This window comes from Haliotis asinina, chromosome 4 (assembly GCF_037392515.1).
Source record: "Haliotis asinina isolate JCU_RB_2024 chromosome 4, JCU_Hal_asi_v2, whole genome shotgun sequence".
NCBI lineage: Eukaryota > Metazoa > Mollusca > Gastropoda > Lepetellida > Haliotidae > Haliotis > Haliotis asinina.
This window is the reverse complement of record NC_090283.1, coordinates 78600939-78623105: the sequence shown is the minus strand read 5'-3', so window position 1 is coordinate 78623105 and position 22167 is coordinate 78600939. Positions and strand designations below refer to the sequence as shown.

General features: G+C 38.7%; 1 protein-coding gene across 4 annotated transcripts in view; it reads left to right on the top strand.

Moving 5' to 3' along the window:
- The window catches only part of LOC137281942 (phospholipid-transporting ATPase IF-like), a 107543-nt gene extending 85943 nt beyond the window's left edge, over positions 1-21600 (top strand). For 2 of the 4 annotated variants that reach the window (XM_067813673.1, XM_067813671.1), the window contains 19 exons: positions 1294-1409; positions 1815-1970; positions 2349-2533; positions 3086-3228; positions 4065-4168; positions 4570-4683; positions 5023-5145; positions 8945-9093; positions 9819-9972; positions 10588-10690; positions 11409-11554; positions 12057-12116; positions 12407-12534; positions 13127-13185; positions 13751-13830; positions 13959-14024; positions 14387-14493; positions 15246-15411; positions 20640-20909. In XM_067813673.1, coding sequence (XP_067669774.1) covers positions 1294-1409; positions 1815-1970; positions 2349-2533; positions 3086-3228; positions 4065-4168; positions 4570-4683; positions 5023-5145; positions 8945-9093; positions 9819-9972; positions 10588-10690; positions 11409-11554; positions 12057-12116; positions 12407-12534; positions 13127-13185; positions 13751-13830; positions 13959-14024; positions 14387-14493; positions 15246-15411; positions 20640-20792 — 2312 coding nt within the window. In that variant the 3' untranslated portion in view covers positions 20793-20909. Of the gene's footprint in view, positions 1-1293; positions 1410-1814; positions 1971-2348; positions 2534-3085; positions 3229-4064; positions 4169-4569; positions 4684-5022; positions 5146-8944; positions 9094-9818; positions 9973-10587; positions 10691-11408; positions 11555-12056; positions 12117-12406; positions 12535-13126; positions 13186-13750; positions 13831-13958; positions 14025-14386; positions 14494-15245; positions 15412-16064; positions 16158-20639 lie in introns of all 4 variants that reach the window. The other 2 variants (XM_067813672.1, XM_067813670.1) reach the window with 2 other exon arrangements.
- The last annotated feature ends 567 nt before the right edge of the window (positions 21601-22167 follow it).

Genomic DNA, 22167 nt, shown 5'->3' with positions numbered 1-22167 from the left:
AGAACTTTACCTCTAGACCTTTTTAGAGCATTTACACATGCTTGCTCCCATTGGCTGACAGACAGAACTTGTTATACTTCAACAGAGCATGACCGATCGCCTGACAAACCCCCTGCATTCAACGACCTGTAATAACTGCTTGTTGTTGGAAGGTGATGATTTTTTTGGTATGCGTGGTCAAATGTTTACAGGACATGTTTAAGTACAGTGTCTTCTACTTTTTGGCTGGATCGAGTCCCATGCAGTGAACAGCTCACACCATCTAATTGATACACCACACAAGAATGGTTCAATTCGCTGTAATGGCTCTCTGCACTGAAACAATTCACCTTATTGAACTATCTCACCTCAGTCGGAACATTTCACCTCAATGAATCGGTTCATTCGATTGTTCTAGATTTCTCCATCGGCTGAGATCATTGAAACATTATTGAACCAATCCAAACCACAGCAACTATTCCAATCACAGAATGATCCAGATAACATCAACATTCTGACTCACCATTCTGAATCACATCACTGAGCTGAACTGATTTACCAGCCTGAATTGTTTCACTGTGCCTACTTGATTCACATATGATGTCAGTAGCGCAAACATCTGGACATGTTATGCTTGGCACTTGATGTTTTGATGATCTCATATCTCAAGACTCCTCCGTGACCAGGTTCATCTCATTCTAGATTTAATCTAAAAAATCTTTACTAAGCTAAGTGAGTGCAGAAGCCACCAATATATATAAAACAGAGGCCAAAATACTGACAAATATCTCTGACATTATGCCGTCAAACTAGGATAGAGATAGGATCGGTATATAAATAAACAATTTATAGTTAAAGTTTCAAATTATCTTTACTACTTGCCTGAAATCAATAACTGAAACTTCGAAGCGGACATTTTCCAAACAGAAGACACTTTCCATATATGGAATGTAAACTGTCACAGGGGGTGTTGTTGGTGTTCACCGAACTGACCTCAATCACGTTCCGCTATTGGGTTTCTTTGCTCTCACCCCCATGTATGTTTGTTTGTTTGGGTTTGCCGATTTCCATGTCTCCTTGTTTTGTGAGCAGCCAGATGTTTTAAGGATTCCGCAATTGTCTGTGCAAGTTGTCTCCCTTAGGCATGCCAGTATTCTAAGGTCATTGCTATTAGTTCCAGATTCAGACTTCTTTAGTCATCTCTATTACTTGTTTACCTCCAAGGCCTAAATCACTCTTTAACTCTCATTACTAGAGTGCTGCTTATACTCACTCACTCACAATTATAGCCCTCTTCATTTCTCTATATGGCAGAAGTCCAGAAATTTGTTGGATCCATGTATTTTGGGTGGGACATGCTGATGTATGACGAAGCTACGAATGAGCCTGCTAAAGCTAACACCTCTGATCTTAATGAAGAATTAGGCCAGGTAAGTAAGTCAGCACCCCTCATAATCTATAGGAAATATGTTACAGTTTTCAGAATTTGTCGTTGACCTCGTTCTTACTGTAGATATTTCAGTTCTAAGGCTTCTTGTCTGACAAGTCTTACCCTCATATTTTACAAAGGTGTTATTAACTAGGACATGCACCGTTCAGCTATGGATCTGTGACCAACAATGGATATGTGTCCTATGATCTCATTACAACACTGGATCTTTTTCCAATGATAGATCAATGGTCTACCATTTATCATCTTGTATTTGTAAAGTTGTGAAATTAGTTGTTTCATAACAATCTGAAATAAGTTTGGAAATATAAAAATGTTTAACAGTATACAATCAATGATTGTGATCATTGATCACAATAAGAAATTACTTCTTTTTGTTCACCAGGTGGAGTTCTTGTTCACTGACAAGACAGGCACTCTCACAGAAAATTACATGCAGTTTCGACAATGTTCCATTAATGGTGTCCAGTATGAAGAGGTTGGAGGTCAGCTTTATCACCGGAGTCAAGATGGACAACCTCAAGTCATCCATAGTCTTTCAGTACGTTGAGGCACAGCTGTGGTGAACCTTTGCTGTGGAAATATCTTCTTATTTCTAGAGAATGATGAATGGTTTGTCCAAGCTTACACCATTGCAGCCTCTAATATGGAATCTAGGTCAAGCTTTCAGATTTTTTAATACCATATACTACTCAAAGGAAGATAAGAGTCAACTGATTCTAAGTCTATTCGGGAATTTTTGCCATTTTTAAACATCATTATTTATCTTGTGATGGCGATGGGGTAGCCTGTTGGTGTAGTGTTTGCTGAAGACCAGGCTTCGATTTCCACATGGACACAATGTATGAAGCCCATGCCAGGTGTCCCCTTAAAACTTACTCACTCACTCATAAATGTTATCATTGTATCCTCATTTCAGGGAGAGGTGGAGGAGTTCTTCATGGTGCTGGCTTTATGTCACACAGTACGAGTTGACCGTAAGGAGGGGTCGGGGGTGGATGTGGAGGGCGGGGCTGCGTCCAGCATGTATAGTGACACGGGGGAGGATTATCTGTATCAGGCGTCATCTCCTGATGAGAAGGCATTCGTAGAAGCCTGCAGCAGGTGAGCAGATGTAGTCCTCGTTTGGTTATCATAATGTGCTTTGACTATCAATAACAGGAAAGGTTACTGTGCATTTGTTTGAAATATCAAACAAATTTGAGGTAAGGTTATAGAGAGTGAGCTGAGATGAATAATATACTGATATTATTAAAGGTTCTGATGATGTATACTGTTAAGTACACAGGGGCTTTTAACTCTGAGAACTGCATGATTCTGCTTTTCTTCAATATGCAGCATGTTTTTGCATTCAGCTGAGCAGTTTCTGAAGTCATACACATAGCTGTATATGCCTCAAAAAGTAATTTCCATGGCTCTTCAAGGGGCATTTCAGATGTTGTAGAGGTGAAGAAGTTAACAAGTTTTATGGATAGTGAACTTGATTTCCATGAGTGTGACATTACAGAATACGTACCTGGTACTAACACCATTATCACGCAAGTGAAGTGGTCCTTGATAATGGTGTTAGTAACTACACAAAAACATCACAGTCATAACAATAAAGAAGCTGACTGAGTTTTCCTTACTTCAACAGTTGACATGTGTTTGTTTCAGACACGGTATTATCTACCATGGTATCCATGACGACTGCATGGAAATCACGTTAAATAAGGAGATGAGGCGGTACCGGGTTTTACAAGTTTTAGATTTTGATCCAACCCGCAAAAGAATGAGTGTGATCCTCCAGAGTGAACAAGGTATGTCGCCTATTGTGGAAGACTTGATGGAAAATAATGATTTGTTTAGCCAATTAAATGACACGGAACCACTTATCATATTTGTCTGGGTAGTGTGCATCCCCTTTGTTTCCTAAGTCTTGCAACATATGTCATATTTGGGATTTCACTTTCTTAGTAAATTATGTCATATTTGGGATTTCACTTTCTTAGTAAAGTACAAATTCTAGTACTTTTACGGTTGAGTCCCATCCGGGATTCGAACCCGCACCCTCAGAGTCAGGCACCTAATTGCCAGCACACAAAGTCAGCCGCCTAGCCCGCTCAGCCACCGCGACTTCCACAAAAATGAAAGTCGGACAACTGGTAGTCTAGACTGCGTACTTTGTGTACCCCTCTGATGAGTGTAAGTCTTGATCTTCATCTTGGTCATGAAGGTCTTGAAGGTCATGAAGAGAATACTAGTATACACTGAGGTTTGCATTATCATGCTATCCCATCTGACTGTAAATGTATATTGAGCAAAGTAAACACCTTGTGACACAAAATGTCAGATTTCTATCACTGAGTCCATGAATGAGTGAGTGAGTTGGTTTTTACAGTATTTCAGTAATATCTTGGTGGGGAACACCAAAAATGGACTTTTCACATTGTGTCAGGGAAATCGAACCAGGATCTTTGGCATGACAAGCCTTCACCTTCACCACAAGGCTACCCTTGCCTGACTAAATTTATGAACGCCAACAGCAGAGAACATGAATACAATGTTAATAAGTTGATAAGTTCTCTTTGTCAAAGGTTTAAATTTACACTGAGCAAATGAGTTCTGAATGCATTGTGATACTGTGTTTTTGCAGATAAAATAGTATTATTGTGCAAGGGAGCGGAATCTGCCATATTGGATCGAGTGAAGACTGGGGACAAAGACATTGCACAGAAGCATGTGAATGAATATGCTGTGGTAAGCTGATTATGTGGATGTTCTAACATGTTTGTTTCAGTTTATCATCATGGACATTGACAAACGAATTTGGTACTTTCTTCGTTCATAAACAATATTACCCAGTGTTACGGGTGCAAAATGTTCAGTTTACCGCAACAGAGGCAGAAAGACCAATGAGTAGTCTCTAAAGACACGGAATGTTCCTGATAATTCCATTGAAATTGAAAATTAGCCCCAGAGAGTTTGGGCATTCAAGACATGAGGAAATCTAGACTTGCTCCATTATTAGGGCTTTTGCATTGCAGAAAGGGCTGGGTGAAAGGGACAATAATGTGTTATTGTCTTGACTATCCTCAAAAATGAAGAATAATTCTTGATGTGTGCATGGTAAGAAATGTATTGCATCATTATTTTTTCAGCTTGGTTTGAGAACCCTGGCAGTTGTCAAACGAGATCTTTCTGTGGAGGAATACAAAGTCTTCGAAGAAAAGCTCCATGAAGCTAGAACAGCTCTTCAAGGCAGGGAAGAGAAAGTGAGTTTGAATTTGTAATGATTGAGTGAATGGTGTGCGTGCGTGCGTGCGTGCGTGCGTGCGTGCGTGCGTGCGTGCGTGCGTGCGTGCGTGCGTGCGTGCGTGCGTGCGTGCGTGCGTGCGTACGTGCCTTCGTACCCATGATCATGATGTCTGTCACTTGATGGTCTGGTCTTGATTGTTTACAAGCCACTGTAACAGTGCTGGAATATTGCTGAATATGGCGTTGAGCAATTACCACACAAACATATCCATGTTTGAGATTGATGAGCATCAGTTGTATAGGCCTTTGTCCTAGTGTTGTGCCCTTTCTACAGGTGCTTTGTTTGTATCCTACAGCTGGCCAGAGTTTTTGACCTGATTGAGCAGGACTTCCAGCTACTGGGCACTACAGCTGTGGAAGACAAGCTTCAGGAGGACGTCCCCAGAACCATCCAGTCTCTACGCAGGGCAGGCATTAAGGTGACGTCATACACATGTAGCTCTCTACTTGATTTCCTGGCTCAGAATCATGGAAATAGCTGACATGATATGTACAACTAGCCTGAGCAATGGTCTAATAAACTGATACGCAATGGAAGCTCTCTAAACTGGCATTCTTTGGGGTGTGCCCAGTTTCAGAGTATGGCATATTGGAGGGCTACTGGTTTTGACAGCTTCCATTGTATAATGATTTGGTGAACTGGTCTCAGACCTTCTGCATTACACATTTGTTTTGTCGAACTGAGGGATATGTCAACATGAAACCAGAACATCATAATATACCGGTAATCACTGACTTTGACACCGGTGCAAACTTTAATGTGAAAATCGGATAATTACTGTGAGTACTGTATTTCAAAAATAGTATAGTAATGATCACTGATATCAAGTTTTCATGTAACCAGTAATGATAATTCTGAAACGTCGCAGATGAACCCAGAATCGGTGGGGATGTTTACGAAAATACACTTACACGAACGCTGAAGTGCGCTAATTCCACCATACTGAATAGTGTTTACAAAATCACGTTTCAAGAAGACCGGTATTGAAATGCCAATTACATCACGTATATTTCATATTCAGCTGCGACAAATGCATCATTGAATTCCCCACACATCTTAGAATCAAATTACAAATGGTCTTTGTCCAATCGAAAGATACATGGCATGAAAACGAACGCTGTGCTCGAAAGACAGCGCTTGTTTGAAATGTAAACAAAGAAAAATTCTGATTTTCACTGCGTAGCATTTTGGGAAAATTTCCAACATCCATCTGTGTAATGATTGCTTACAATGGCTCAATACGCTTAGTATGTTCAGGGGAAGAGCATCGTAGCAAGAAATAGCAAATTAAAAATAGATACAGTGCAATCATTTGATAATTCATAAGAAACTGGCAAACTATTAGTGCAGCGTGACGCCATGACTGACGCAAAATCACGCAGAACGACAACCGTACTTGTCGGCATTTCTGGTCTCTTCCTTCATTTACAATGTAAACGAAAAAAAACATATAACAATACACAGATAGTCAGAATAATTCTGATTACTTACATCTCACATTTATGCACAAAAGATCCCTAATCAAGGAAAACGTCCTCACAAAATCCTGTGTACCCTTGTCAGCGAAGCCGCCATTTTGAAAGAAATCGGTCATCGGTAGTGATGTCACACATCAACATTGTTGCACATATTAGGCAATTTCTTGAGGTGAAGGTCGGTTGAACAAGAGTGTACACAATGGTCATATTCCGATTGCATTTTCAGTATTCTGATGTATATTTTGCGTATCAATCAGATATTTTTTTCATGAAACTGATTTCAGTATCTACATATATCCATGTTCAACACCATATCATATGTGGATAGACGGTATGCGTTTGTATTCTTTGAAAGCTTTTGATTGTTTGAATGACACTTACTTGGGAAATTGACTCAGTCAGTGTATTATACCACATTTTAAGCCTCTACACAAGTATTGGATGATCACACATAGCCATTACGGCAACATGTGCTTTAGTTAACTTTACAATATTCAATACGTTGGGATAAATATTGAATTTTCATATGAACAGGTTATTAAACAGTGATTTAATTCAACCTTGCAGGTAAAACTGACAATATTAATGAAAATGATTTGTACATTTTATGAAATGTAGAGGCACACATATTTAAAGGAATTGTCGAGTTCATTGCATTGATCTGTGTCGTTTTTATAGACAAAACAGTTATGAATATTGATTGACCAGGTGCGAGTATGTTAAAAACGTTTTATAATTCATTATCATTTTTTAGATAATAAAGTCAATTCAAATTTCATTAAAGTATATCTGATGGCAGAATATCTAACTCAAACAATACTTAAAAATATATAAACCAGGTAATGTCCTAGTTTGGACAAACCTTACGTCCATATTCTACTAGTTCGATACTGGAAAAGCAATCTCTTTGTACCTTTCATTGCATACTTATGAAGTGAAATAATTACAAAATCATAAGAAGAAAAGTTTGCATCCTAAATGAATATTCAGTGATTATTCAGGTGTTGTGAAATTTTCATTTACGCTAAATTGATGCCAGACAGGTGCGCATGTTACTCACAATAAGATACGCAGTAAAACCGTCTAACTGTAGACATATTCAGGGCAATATTTCATTGGCAAAACCATTCATTTTATGTTTTGTCTAAAAGCGTTGACTTCTGTCACAGAAGTCGAGACCTTTTACACATTCAGTGGGAATTAGGTTAGATATATATATCCTAATCAGCAAACCAGTGTCTTTTTTTCCGACGTCACAAAATGCACAAAACATACCATGACGTCAACTAAAATGTCGCATTATTTTCAGTTATTTCATTACATTTGAAAATGTGGCTGTTGCTCCGTTAATAATGATGCAAAATTAATCAAAATACATCTACATTAAAAGGAGAATATGGGAATCTCAGAACTGAATTATGTACCGGATAGGGCCATCCACATCGCTATTGTCTGCTTTCTGATGTAGTGCATCGGCATCTTTTCTTACAGATTGTGAAAAAACATAAAGGTATCCTTCCACATTGGAGGACTTTGTATTGGAATAGTTTAGTCTCCGTGTGACCTAAATTACATTGACCTAATGTAAACCATAGCAGAGTTATGCCCCCTTATCTTTATACGTGCATGACTTCTCTGTCGACATTGACGTCATAGAAGAAAATCGATTTTTGACATTTATTGCGGGTCATTTTTTATTTTGTGAGTATGATGTTATGCATTAGCACATACATCCATTTCATATACACTTATGTCGTTCAGATATCAAGCTGTATTTTCTTTGCTCACTCTTTCCGTAAAGATGCCAAATTAAAAATATCGTAGCAGGGTGCTTTTATTGGTGCACGATAAAAAACGGAGAAATTTACTGTTTTTCAACACACACAAAAGTTTTGGACAACTTTTAGTAGTGTCTATTTCTCAACCCCCTGAGGTAGCTGCAGTTATATTTATACCAATGGATAGGAAATTAAATATTCTACATTTCTGTGGAATTTTATGGCCGTACGTGAGCGCAAATCTCGCACAACGTTCACTTTTCAAACCTTACGAAAATTTGCGCCTGAAAAAAACTCGGCATCCTGGGGGTTAAGTCTGGTCAACAGCCATATATTACTGTAGATGTATGTTTTGGACATAAGCTGACCCCCCACGATGTGGTCCTAATATGGGCAACTCAGACCATAAGACAACTTGTAGCTACCGAAAATTATAACCTCAGTCCACTTTCACAATCTTAAGGCATCAGTTTAATTGGGAAAGTAAAACTTATTTCCTAGCTGTAATAATTTTGATTATGTCATTCAGCAATGTCACAGGGAGATGAGATATGTTAGTTTGTGAGTTCTGTAAGGTCAGTGAATATTGGGACAGTAAGGTCAGTGAGTAATGGGATATCTGTCAGCGATAGCTGATAACCTTATTGGTGATGTTGAGAAAAGGTTCTTGCGTGTAGATCTAGACCTTCACTAGTTCATTTCCTTGTTTGTCGCTATCATAAACAAGTGATAAAAGTGAAAAGAATCTTTGACTTTGGGCACAGTGTCTAAAAAATGTTCTTTCAATTCAACACAGTGAATGATGAAGCTATTTGTATAACACCTGAAAATTGCTTTAAAAAAGATTTTTGAGAGACTGAAGTGAGCTTAAAAGTTTCAGTATAGAATCATAGTATTAGGTTTATGTGACATCTTGTGGTAGAGTGATTTATAGTTGTTGTGCTGCCATATGCTTACACAGGTGTGGGTGTTGACTGGGGACAAGCAGGAGACTGCAGTCAATATCAGCCACTCTGCAGGTCACTTTCAGGCACAGATGAATGAGTTGGAGCTGACTAAGATGACAAAGAGTGATGACTGCAGGGTGAAGATACAGCACTACTTGCAACAGTAAGTCATATCCATGATCTACATAGGTTTTAAAGGTCTGGGTTTGAATCCTTACATGAGTACAGTGTGTGGAGCCCATTCTTGGTGACCCCCCGTAATATTGCTGGATCATTGCTGAAAGCAGTGTAAAGCTACACTCGTTCACTCACTCACTCACTCACTCACTCACTCACTCACTCACTCACTCAGACATTGAACCATCGCTTATGGTTATCTTACTGTTACAGAGTGAAATAGGTGGGAAAATGCTGTGGAAAAGGCAAATTATGTTTTTATCCCCGCAGCATGTAATGCGGGGGATATAGTCGATGCCTTGTCTGTCTGTCTGTCCGTCTGTCCATCCGTAATCATTTTGTTTCTGGGGCATAACTCAGAAACCATTCAATATTTTTAGACCAAACTTGATACTTAATGTCAACCTATGGTTGTGCCTTTTACTATTTACATAAGTTTGGCATTTTTATTTATTTATTTTTTTGCTGTTCCATGGAACATTTTGATGTTAGTCTAACAGTGGGGTGGGCTTCGTTCCCGGAGCAGAACTCAAAAAACATTCAATATTTTTCTGCACAACTTGGTAGATAAATTTATGGCTAGTAGGGGTGATGATGATTTTTATGGAGAAGCATGTACAATGTCATTGACAAACCAGAGTTTGTATCTGTAGTTTATTGAACCAAACAATGGAGAGAGAACTCTGACCTACTGACTGACCTGTATTACAGGATTGAGAGAGTCCCGGACCAGCAGTATGTGTTGATCATTGACGGGCAGAGTCTGTCTGTGATGATTGCAGAGCTGGAGGGCCTGCTGATGGAGCTGTGTCTACACTGTGTAGCCGTACTCTGCTGTAGGATGTCGCCAATACAGAAAGCACAGGTATCTCATACACACAAACTGTCTGTATGTCCTTTATACATTGTCATGCTGGCACTATAGCTTCATTAAGTATTGTCATCTCACGGTCACTGTTGTCCCACCTGTCAGTTTTAATACCTGAGATGTCCAAATAATCCCCCATTAACATCCATTAATGATTTTATGTTTACTATTTATTATTTATAAGTAAGTAGCCTTTTATCATGGATAGATATTTTGGACATATATATCCTGGTAGTGTTTTGTTTTGTTTACGTTTTGGGGTATTCTTTTCATTCCACACTGACAGTAACATACTGCTGTTAGACTAGCCATAGCTCATGGAACTACTCGACATCTTTTGTCTTCCGAGGCCTCTCTTAGATCACTATAAAACTACAACTACCTGAAAAAACTGAAATCTGACTCTTCATTTGAATCTTTCAAGTCACACTTTCAGGTTGTTCTCCTTCTCCCAGCTATCACTTGCTCTCAGAGTGTGAGACTGTGAATGGTGTGCAACAGAAATTCATGAATTTCTATTCTTTACAAAAAGAATTAAATAAAATGTAATTCCTTATTTTAGACAATCACAACTGAGCATTCTTCAATGTGGGATGTATATTGTTGTCTCAGGTCGTGCGAATGATCAAGATGTCTCCCACTAAACCTGTGACAGCTGCCATCGGGGATGGAGCAAATGATGTCAGCATGATTCAAGAAGCTGATGTCGGAATTGGTGAGTGGGTCCTGGCATCAGCCATCTCTTGATGAGGATTACATACTGTTATTATGTGTACTACTGCCAAAATGGTGGACCATATGCAGTATAGCTGGAGACTTCTCTAATAGTAGCTCCCCTAATGTAAACAACACAGCTCAACCTCTTCCTCCAAGGTCAAGGCCAGTCACCCCACTCTAAGCCACACTCATAGTTATCAACATGTCCCTTCAGCCCCACTGCCTCATGACCCGTGAAGGCCCCGGGGTAGAATAGGCCTTCAGTAACCCATGCTTGCCATAAAAGGCGACTATGCTTTTTGTAAGAGGCAACTAACAGGATCAGGTGGTCAGGCTTGCTGACTTGGTTGACATGTGTCATCGGTTCCCAGTTGTGCAGATCAATGCTCATGTTGTTGATCACTGGATTGTCCAGTCCAGACTCGATTATTTACAGACCACACCCATATAGCTGGAATATTGCTGAGTGCTGCATGAAACTAAACTCACTCACTCACTCACCACTGCCTCACTGCCTTCACTACTCTCCCTTGAGTAAGCAGCAGTCCAACACTGGAGCTCAGAATCAATCTTGATCATCCTCATGTCATGTACATGGTCATTGCTGAGTAGCTTTTGCTCATGTCCCTAAGATGAAATGTGTATGTTTGGTTTGATGCTTGGAAAACTGAATATGTTCTCTAGACGTTTATAAATCTGATCACTTCCTGTTGCAGGAATTATGGGAAAAGAAGGGAGACAAGCTGTGCGGAGTTCTGACTATGCCTTCGCAAAGTTCAAGTTCCTGATGCGGGCATTCCTTATCCATGGGCACTACTTCTACGTTCGTATCGCCACCCTTGTACAGTATTTCTTTTATAAAGTAAGTTATTGTCCTGTGTGCATTGTTGACTTGCTGCCATTTTGTTTCTATGTGTAAATGTTAATCCTTCATAAAATAAACTGCATGTATAATCAAATCGTTTCAAAGTTTAATGTAAATCCAAGTCCATTATCTTCATATATTTAGCAGTACATACTTCTACATGTATCTCCCATGACAAGGTTTGCGTTATGCATTAACAAAGCATTCCATGTCAACCCTAAATAAGGTGAATCTGGGATTGTCATAAGAGGCCACTGACGGGATTCAGGTGGTCACTGACTTGTTTGACACATATCATCCATCGTATCACAGTACGTAGATCGATGCTTGTGCTGTTCATCACTGGATTGTCTGGTCAAGTCTTGATTATTTACAGACCACCACCATATAGGCGTCCTACTGCTAAGTGCAGTTTGAAACTAAAGTCACTCATTCACCCTTGAATAAGTTTTGATTCATGAAGTGTGTCCAGGTGTAATTCTTCCTGATTGTGTTTCAGAATGTAGCCTTCATCACCTGCCAATTGTATTACACATTCTTCTCAGCCTTCTCGGAACAGGTGAGCCAGTATATTGCTGATTGTCAAAATAATATAAGCCTACATTTGAAAAATAGATACTGCTGCTTTTGTTGCTATTGCTGCTATTGGTTCCTTGATTATTGTTTATGCTGTGATTTCAGCATGAGCACGTGTGGTCACATAATGTCCCATTGCTCCAAAACCTAACTTACAATGCAGTCATACTTAGTTTAGCTGTGGTAATATGATCACTGGGATATATTTCTCAGCATTTCTCTCTACAGAAAGAACTGATACTTGTAACCTGGCCATGTTTGCCTTTCTTTCAGCCAGTGTACGAATCCTTGTACCTCCTGTTGTATAACATCACATTCACATCTTTACCTATTCTCATCTATGGACTGTTCGAGAAGCACCTCTCTCAGGAAACATTGCTCAATAGGCCAGAGCTGTACAGGTCAGTTACACTACAGATACTAATGAATGAATGAAACTTTAAGCAACTCTAAGCAATATTCCAACATTATTATGGTGGGGGACACCTGACTAGGGCTTCACACATTATACCCATGTGGAGAATGAACTCAGGTCTCAGGTGTGAAGAGTAAAAGCTTTACCCACGAGGCTATCAGACTATCACACTACAAATACCAACTTACCGGCCAGAGGTTGTTGGTAGTCTTAAGTGCCAGCTTGTTAGCCCTGTGGTGAAAATGAGAACACTGCAGACCTGGGTGTGATACACATCATTTTCGAGTAGCACAAACACAGTGTGAAGCCCATACTTGGATGTCTTTCTTGAGACTCACGTCTCTGTAATCCCTCACTAATCCCTGGCCAGTCCCATGCTTCTCATAATCTCTTAATATTTCTCTGAAATTGGTTAGCATTAGGCTGTCAAGTAGGATTTCCTCACATTTGGTTTGCAGTAATGAACATATATATCTGATGTTATTATGAAAAGTATGCAAAAATTATAAATAAATGTGATGAAAGACGTTAAACACACAAAAAGTTTTGTGATTATTTCTTGTATATTTGTGTTGCAGGAGGATTACCAGAAACAGAAAGTTGTCTTGGAGACGCTTTCTGTTGTGGAATACTTTAGGTAAGTATTACAGTTACTAAACTGAAAACCTGTGATTCTGGGAAACAATCAGTTCTCAACACTTCATTGTTACTTGTACACAGGGACTAAATTGACATTCAGGGCCAGAATTTAATTAAATAATTTCCTAATTTTGCTTCCCTTTGAGGCTGGCTATGCCTGAAGAAGTTCCTTTCTGCAACATGAATGGAGACACGGGTTCATCGTTAAGGTGCTAATATGAACATATTTCTCAGCTCATGATTTAGAAGTGTGTTATCACTCAACAAGTTGGAGAGAGTGATATATTTATACAATCACCCATGACAATTCACTAACTAGTTTGACCAGTGATTGTGGACATATGTTAGCCTGACTGGATTTTTACTAGCCATTTGCAAGCTTGTAAGTGGCTGTTTCGCACACTGAATTGTTGTAAGAAGCAGCTAAATTCAGGTGCTGTTCAGGGTCAGTGACCATATATATCTATGTAAGATAAAATCCAGAACATATTTATGTAGGATGTATAGGTCTTGCACTACCCATGAACTGAAAGCCCAAGCATACCTGTTGTTTTTTGTTGCAGGCCTCTGGCAGAGTGTTGTAATATTCTTCGGCACCTACCTTCTGTTTAACAACGATGTCTCGCTGTGGCCTTCGGGAAAGGTAGGTGTCTGCCTATCAGTATTCACTATCTGTAATATCTGACACTAACATTGTGTACCCCATCACATATATTACCGGTACTTCATGCTGAGATACTGCAGAGAGTTCATATTGTGTTTCTATTTCAGAGTATGGGTATATGGAGTTACGGGTCGGTCATGGTGCTGTGCTGTGTGTTTATTGTCAATATCAAGGTAACAAACAAATTTATCTCTCAGACACTTTATTTATTCTTACATTGTACTGTTGGAACCTTTAGTAAACATACTACTTGTTTTATCAAACATACTTGATATGTAAGCTATGGAAACGTACAGGGTACATGATCTCTTTATCGTTTGTCATTCTTAAAGTGATTGACTGTTTTTGTTATGAAAATGTTTATACTGAACTGAAAGATATAGCCAACCAATTTGCTTTAGCGTTTAGTAGAAATGTTTACATGGTGAGCTGAGTTTACTGTGAAATAGAAGTAAAGGTTTTGTAACTGTTAAATCAGAATGTCAGGTGACGGATGATATGTTGTTGTCTGATGTGAGTCTACTGTCTGTTTCAGTTGGCCCTTGAGACATACTGCTGGTCGGTACCCATCATGCTCTCTTTTGGAATAACTTTCGCTGGTTTTTTCCTGGTAGTCATCGTGTACAACTTTGTGTTTTGGCCGTAAGTATTCATAGCAGTGAGCTGAGAGGGAGAGTGCTTTCACGCCACTTCTAGTAATATTCCTGTGTTATCACATCTTGCCCTCCATAAACTGGGTTAACACATTTTACCCATGTGTCAAAACCAGGTCTTCAGTATAGTGGGTGGGTGATTTACCCACTATGCCACCAGACCAACCCAGCAGTGCGGTGTGAATTTGGACTAAAATGTGGTTCTGTTGGTAGGATGTTTGTTTGATGCCACTTTCAGCAATATTCAAGCTCTCAGATGGTGGTCTGTGAGTGATTATTATCAATACACCAGACATGCACAAAGGATGCATGGAACAACCTTTAATGACAGGCATAGTGTCTTATTGAGATATGCATGGACCAGTTCTAGAGTATTACTGAAATACACATTCAACACAATTTACTAGTAGTATTGCAAGTAATCTATTGACATCAAAAATGACATTTTTTTAGCATTTGGCTTTTTCTAGTATCTATGAATGTTTCGCATTTTCATCTTTTTTCATACTCCAATGTGTGGGAATCAGGGCCTAGATTCACAAAGTTCTCTTAGCTAAGATAGTCGGAAGTGCCATACATTAACATTATCTTACGACTATCATAGCAGTAAGAGAGCTTTGAAAATCTGTGCCCTGTTTTATACACAAAGTTGTAAGAACGTCTGGTTTCTAATCTATGTTGTAAGAATGTCTGATTTATAAAATAAGTTGTAAAAAAAGGTGTCGGTCCACTGTGTTTCAGATCATGGGCCATGGACCACCCATATCTACTACAGGTGTTCACGACGCTGTTAGCATGTGGCACAGCATGGTTGGCCATCCTTCTGTTGTGTGTGACGGCCCTCCTGCCTGACGTCTGCCTCAGGGTGTGGCATGACACATTCAAGGTGCAGCCCGCTGAGATGGAGGTAGGTACTTACACTGCAACCCATTGTCATGGTGCTTACAATGTTGGAATCTATTTACGTGAAATTATATAACTTGTAATGATCATCTTACATGTAACAGATATGTAGCATGTGATCTTCAGCACAGCCACATTCCATAAAGTGACCTAAGTCGCAGATAATTGTAGCTCCATTATTATATAGATTACGACTCATACAGCTCTACAATTGCTATGTGGAATGGGACTCTGATATTTAACATAGAATGCCTTGATCAATTAGTAGTAGTAGTTCAATATTGATACTTTTCATGAAACAATGACGAAATGATTACAGATGTCACAGAGTGTTATCAGAATATTTATCCACAATTGGAAGTACATGTAATTGTACTGATATATACCCTCATCTGTTTCATAATGTTCCTTGTTCAACCCAAGGTAATATATTTTATAGTAATTATGGAACATTTTCTGCAGATACAACAAGTTGACCTAAAATCTGAGTATGTCAGTTACACATTGCAGTACAATAGCTGATCATAATTTCTCAGGACATCCATTTTAAAGCAACAAAGTTTGGTTTCAAATTAGACATATATCTGTTGATTGCTTTTTAAGTTCATATATGTTAATATGTCCATGTTTTACTTTCTCTGCTTCAACCCACACCAGGAGGAACAAGAGGACAGTGACAAAATGTCCATATCTTTTACAAAGCGCTCTGGCAAATTGACAATATCTCAAACAAATCTTATAGAGGACTAGGTAAACGTTATCTCTCTCCTGGTGAACTGTTTCCCTTGTGTCAGCTTATTTCATCGTACGCTCACCTGCCAGACACAGATTCACGGCCAGCCAACAGACAACATCTAGACAGACCTCTCTAGACACAGATTCACGTCTGGCCAACAGACAGCATTTATAGGGGCCTTGTCTTCTTTAGCATATCAGAATCTAATGCGAGACTGGTGTCCAGAAGCTAGAATCTACTCCTGACATACATGGGTCAAGGGGTTGACCAATACTTCTTAAATCTGTGGTACAAAAGTACACTGACGTACGTACACAGACGTAATGCTCCCTAAAATCTGTTGGAGATCTTTGAAGGTCTCTTACATCTCAAATAGACACTGCAGTACACAGATGTGGGAGGAAACTTACTATTTAACACCTGTAATTCAAACACTTTTTTATGGAGGCAGTTACACTAGTCTGTTTAGCTTGATCCCCTAACAGTGAGCAAGACACTCAGTGAGATAATCAAACGACAGGGATTGTCAGGTAGAGGTTAATCCCACCTGATGCTCTGATGAGTAAGTGAATTACAGCCCCTAGAATCTAACTTTATACATTACCATTATTCAAGCCCCAAAGTTGAATTTATCTTAACACATTACCATAATTAGAGCCCCTTGAATATAAGTTGAGACATTAAGGTAGTTAGAGCCAGGGAGCTTCAATTTGTGACTGTGGTAACAGACCCTCAACTTTATTTATAGACATTACAGTAATGAGAGCCTTCGTCTTATAGTGGCGACACAGTAACAATAATAGGCCATTTGTAGAGCACCTGTCCATGGCACAGGGATATACTCAAAGTGTAATCAAGTTAAGCTGGGACGCTGCAGCCAGTCATTATCAAAACAGATGTAGGTATGAAGTTGGAAGATGCAATGCCATACCTGTTCAACAGAGAGGGCCTTTCTTTAAACAGAGTCTGGAGGTACAGTTGGTCTGGCCTCTGTGTCTGGCACATTTCTTCTTTCACTGCATGTATACAACATAGCTTTGATTTGGAGAACAGCCACTAGTTTTAGACTGCACTCAGGTGCAAATATACCAACTCCCTTGCATTATTCTTAGCTGAGCATGTGCTGGTATATTAAGTCACTACACATGCGATTATGTGTCATTTTAAATGTTAAAAATGTTCAAATTTCCTCATCCAGATATCACCTAGTTTTGACAGTCAGGGGTAAATATAATTAAAAGTTCATGTGCATTGTTTTTAGATCGAACAAATTAATTATCTCTAAATTCCATGTTTATGACTCATTTGAATTTCTGAGACGTCTTTTAGCAGCTGTCTATTCTTCCCTGCCTCTGTACTGTTGTAAAGTTACTGTTCGTTGTGTGTTGTCTTCACTCTCCTCCATCAGCTCCTAAATATCTGTGTATTTCTTGCTGCAAGTAGGCAGTGAAAGTCCAGGAATTCTGTTTTAGGATTTTCACAAGTAAGGACATTTTAATTTACTTACCTCTAGAGGTGTTTGTATGACATTTTCATTACTGTAGTTATTAATTCATAACCAAAGGTTATGTCACTTCTTGTCTGATTAACCTTTTCGGTCTTCTAAAATGAATAAAAATTATTTAATATTTCTAAGTATATGTATGAAAATTTAATGTGGTCTGAAAGGTAAATTTTAAGTATCTATTTCTGTACTGAGGTGCTATACTGGCTTTTGCTGTATGTGAATGTCTGTAAATATTTGGTAGACCGTATGAATATGATGTGGGAGTTGAATTCTTTCCAAAGGCATATATCAGTTTTATATTTAGTAAGGTTAGCCCTACCTCTAGCTGATTTCATTACCACTCACAGATGAATGTCATCCCTCCCTAATCTTTGTGCCGTTTATCACAGTAAATGTTCTTGCTTCTGTGTCTGTGTTCATCTGCTGTTGGAGACTTGCTAAGCCATGTTATTACGGACCCAATGATGAGCTATGGAAAGTTGTTGACCGTCAGACCAATTTCAATTCAGTATTTCAGAATTTGTATTTTGAAGTAGAGGAGATTTATCTGAGGCAATGTCTAGAGTATAATTTTGATTAAATTCTATCCATCTTGATAATGTTACAAGAAGCTACATTGAGATGTTACTTAATACCAGACATTAATATTGTTAGCAATTAATTAATTAATTAATTAATTTCATATATGAATGTTTCATGTTTGAAAATTGTTCATATGAGAGTATACCTGTTTTCTGAAGATGATTTGATAATTCCTAGTGATAGTCCCCAATTACTGAGAGTTCTGGCAGTGTACACCAAGTGCACCTCATGGTCAAGTGGCATGTCTCCTGCTTCTTTGAAAGACATGTTAGAAGTTGTATAGATGAAGGAAAACCAAGTTTTAGTCGGGTAGTTGGGAAGTCAACTTCCATACTGTAATGGGCACGACATTTCGGTGTAGGTGCTCACTTGCTTGATAACAGTGTTAGTACCTACACTGAAATGTCACACCCGTTGCAGTAAAGAAGTTGACTATCCATAGAACTTGGTTTTCCTTCATGTCTCCTATTGTTGTTGTGTCTGTCGCCTCTATATGTCAGTAGTGTGTGTCTGTAGATAGTGAATCTCTGATACAATTAACACCTGGTTTCCTGTAGGTTCAAATGTATACTGACCAGATCATTTGATATGACATCACTCTGGTAGACCACCTGAGGACACCTCCTTAAAAATGTTCAGAATTCTTGGTAGAATTTTGCAGAACAAAGCATTCAGACCAAAAAATCAAGCATATTTCATTTCCAATTGCAAATGATAAGACATCCTAGCATGTTTTTGTGTTTCCGAGTGCCATACCAACTACACCAGAAGTTATGTTTTATCAAGCATATATGTGGATTCTTTATGGGTTTTCTTTAGGTTAAGTTACATCAAAGCTGAATTTTAGATTTGTCTGTCTCCGCTTACTCAGTATTAACCTTTATTTGTGTGGAGGTGAACACGTGGAGGTGTTCTCAGGTGTCGAGAGCCATCAGAGTGGAGTGTTTATTTTAATCAGATAAAAAATAACTGTCCTGTTGTTCTCGGGCCCTCTGTCTCAAACTGGTTAAGGCTCTAGGACTTGAGACTCAGTATATTTTTACAAGTCTTAGAGCATTGTAACAGTCTTTGTACTGAGATTGCTTCATGAAACAGAACCCTGTATATATAGTGACACGAGGTGTAGACTACCCTGTCGACAGTGGTTCCACTATTTTATTTTATTATTTTTTTTTTATTTAAATATTGGGTTCTCTTTCTGTATATACCCAGCATTTCCCTTGTACATTCAAATGTGTTACGTTTTCTTTCAATGTCTGTCACTTAACAAAGTAGTCTGACAATATTGCACATATTACACAAGTGATGAGAGGGTGGTGGCTAGGATACCTGGAGGTTGCACACGTTGCACTTGTGTCACATGGTTCAAGTGTCATAAGGTATTGTTTGATTTCTGACAGTCATTCAGGTGACATGTCAGATATTTTCCTCAGCTTGATTCTTGATGGAAGAAGAATTTGAGTGAAATCAGACCAGTCACATGTTTGCTCACGATCAGAATCATGCACTGGCTCTGCAGAAATATTACAGAAATATTGTTTTAAATATCAGCAGTTACACAACAGAAATGTTGCTTTGATTAATGCTGTTGCATGTGTCACTCTTGGAACGCCAATTTTTAACTTCATGATGTGAAAGTAGTATATACATTGTGAATGACAGAGACAATCTTTAACCTCACGATGTGAAGATGTGAAAGTCAGTTACATACATTGTGAATGACAGAGACAATCTTTAACCTCACGATGTGAAGATGTAAAAGTCAGTTACATACATTGTGAATGACAGAGACAATCTTTAACCTCACGATGTGAAGATGTGAAAGCAGTTACATACATTGTGAATGACAGAGACAATCTTTAACCTCACGATGTGAAGATGTGAAAGCAGTTACATACATTGTGAATGACAGAGACAATCTTTAACCTCACGATGTGAAGATGTGAAAGCAGTTACATACATTGTGAATGATAGTGAGAAAGATTGTAAATATTTGGATAGCTTTCAAACATGCCTGATTGTAGATAAGTATGCATGCAAGTGAGTGGTTGATTTCAACTTGGACTATCATAGTTATGCCACACGTCATGTGTCAGGAGACATGAAAGTGATAAAATTCTTTAACTGTTTCCACTTTGGTGAAGTACATTAGTATCGGTCTGTGCTGACAAATAGGGAATCATAAGCTGTGAGAGTCTTTGATTCAAATTGTGATCAGTAGGGCCTTCCATAGCTAAGGGGCATAACTCTGAATGGTAAATTTAGTTAATGTGTGTGTACCTTGGTGTTTTTGTTTTTTTTAATTACATATGTTTCAGTGTGATGCACAAATTCTGCAGATATAAATCTTGACAGACTTGGAATACTTACAGAATGCTTATCAACTCACATGCTTCTTCTATTGCAGGCATCACAAAAGAAACTGAGAAAGGTAAAGCCGGTCTGCCAATCAAATGGGGTGGCGACCTCCGACTCCAAGGTCACAAAACTCCTTGAATCATCTCAGAAGGAGATCCTGGAACTACAATCACTAGAACATCTTGATTCCGTCAATATGTGACTTCATCCTTTTCAAGTGCATGACATGAGGATTGAAGCCCGAGTGTTGGAAGAGTTTCCTTCTTGCAGGATTGATCAATGATGTTCTTGATATCAATGACCACTATACCAAAACAAATATTTGAGGTACTTGGCCAAGTGGTTTGTCTGCATTTTGTGATAGTCATGTGAGAATGGCATCTCAGCTGTTATTTTTCATTAATTATGTCCATATGTCTGATAGAATCAGAATTCATCAGTGGAACCATAGCTGCCTCTAAAGAAGACATTTTCAAGATTTTGAAGTGAAAGAACAGTCTACAAGTTGTCCTACATATCATATCTATAGTATGTTGAGGAAGGCAATATGCAGCAAACATAATCTATGTACATAAGAATCATCCATTGTTTATTTATACAATTCTTCATCCGTCACGTTACATATCATTATCACCTCTCTCAAAGTGCCTAAAATTGTTGTCATATCATAGCAACATGATGACCAGATTCATTGTGATGACGATATAAAGTAGTTGCACAATGTGTAGAGACCTCAATCCCAAAGGATAAAGGTAGGCCTCTACAGCTGTCTGTTTGACTCCAATCATTGCATCTCTTGGAGAAACATTGATGGCTGACCAAGTTTTGAAAGGACCTTCTGCTGGTGGATGATAGGCAGGGCTGGTTTCAAGGACTGCGATGCCAGAATTCACTTGCATTTATCATGTTGGATAAAGGTCTTTAGCTAATCTGACCATTAGAATATATATGTTTTTAACTTTTATACAATCGAGCACCCTTGCCTCGATATTCATGGGACCAAGAAAAAATATCCGAACTTCAAGACATCTGACCAGTGCATATCATCAGATATCATTAAGAAACAACTCAACAGAAAACCCTTAGTGTGTGAATTAGCCATTATCAGTAGTGTTTAGTCATAACTGTGAGTACTCCCTGATTAATTCCTTCTTATTTAATCCTAATTAAACAACAAACCAATGGTACCTTCAACTCAGTTAGCCCTAATTAGGTTAATCTACTGCATCCCTTTGATTCATAGGGATATATACTTGTCTGAGACAACCAAGATTCATGGACACTGTCAGATTGTGGACAAAGGTTTTGGTCTAAAGACCATGCAGGGTTTGATTCCTGCCAAAGGTACAATGTGTGAAGCTCATGTCCAGTGCCCCTGCCCTAATATTGCTAAAAGTTTGCAAACAGCAGCTTAAAACCATACTCACTCACTTACTCACTCAAATGAAGGTCAGTCAGTAATGTTCCTGCAGCCATTGCAGGAATGGCTATATTTCTGGAAGAAAGCTATTATTGAGGGACAGGATCTTTACAATTGAGAAGAAACCCCCACAGACAAACACAAGCTATAAACTGGG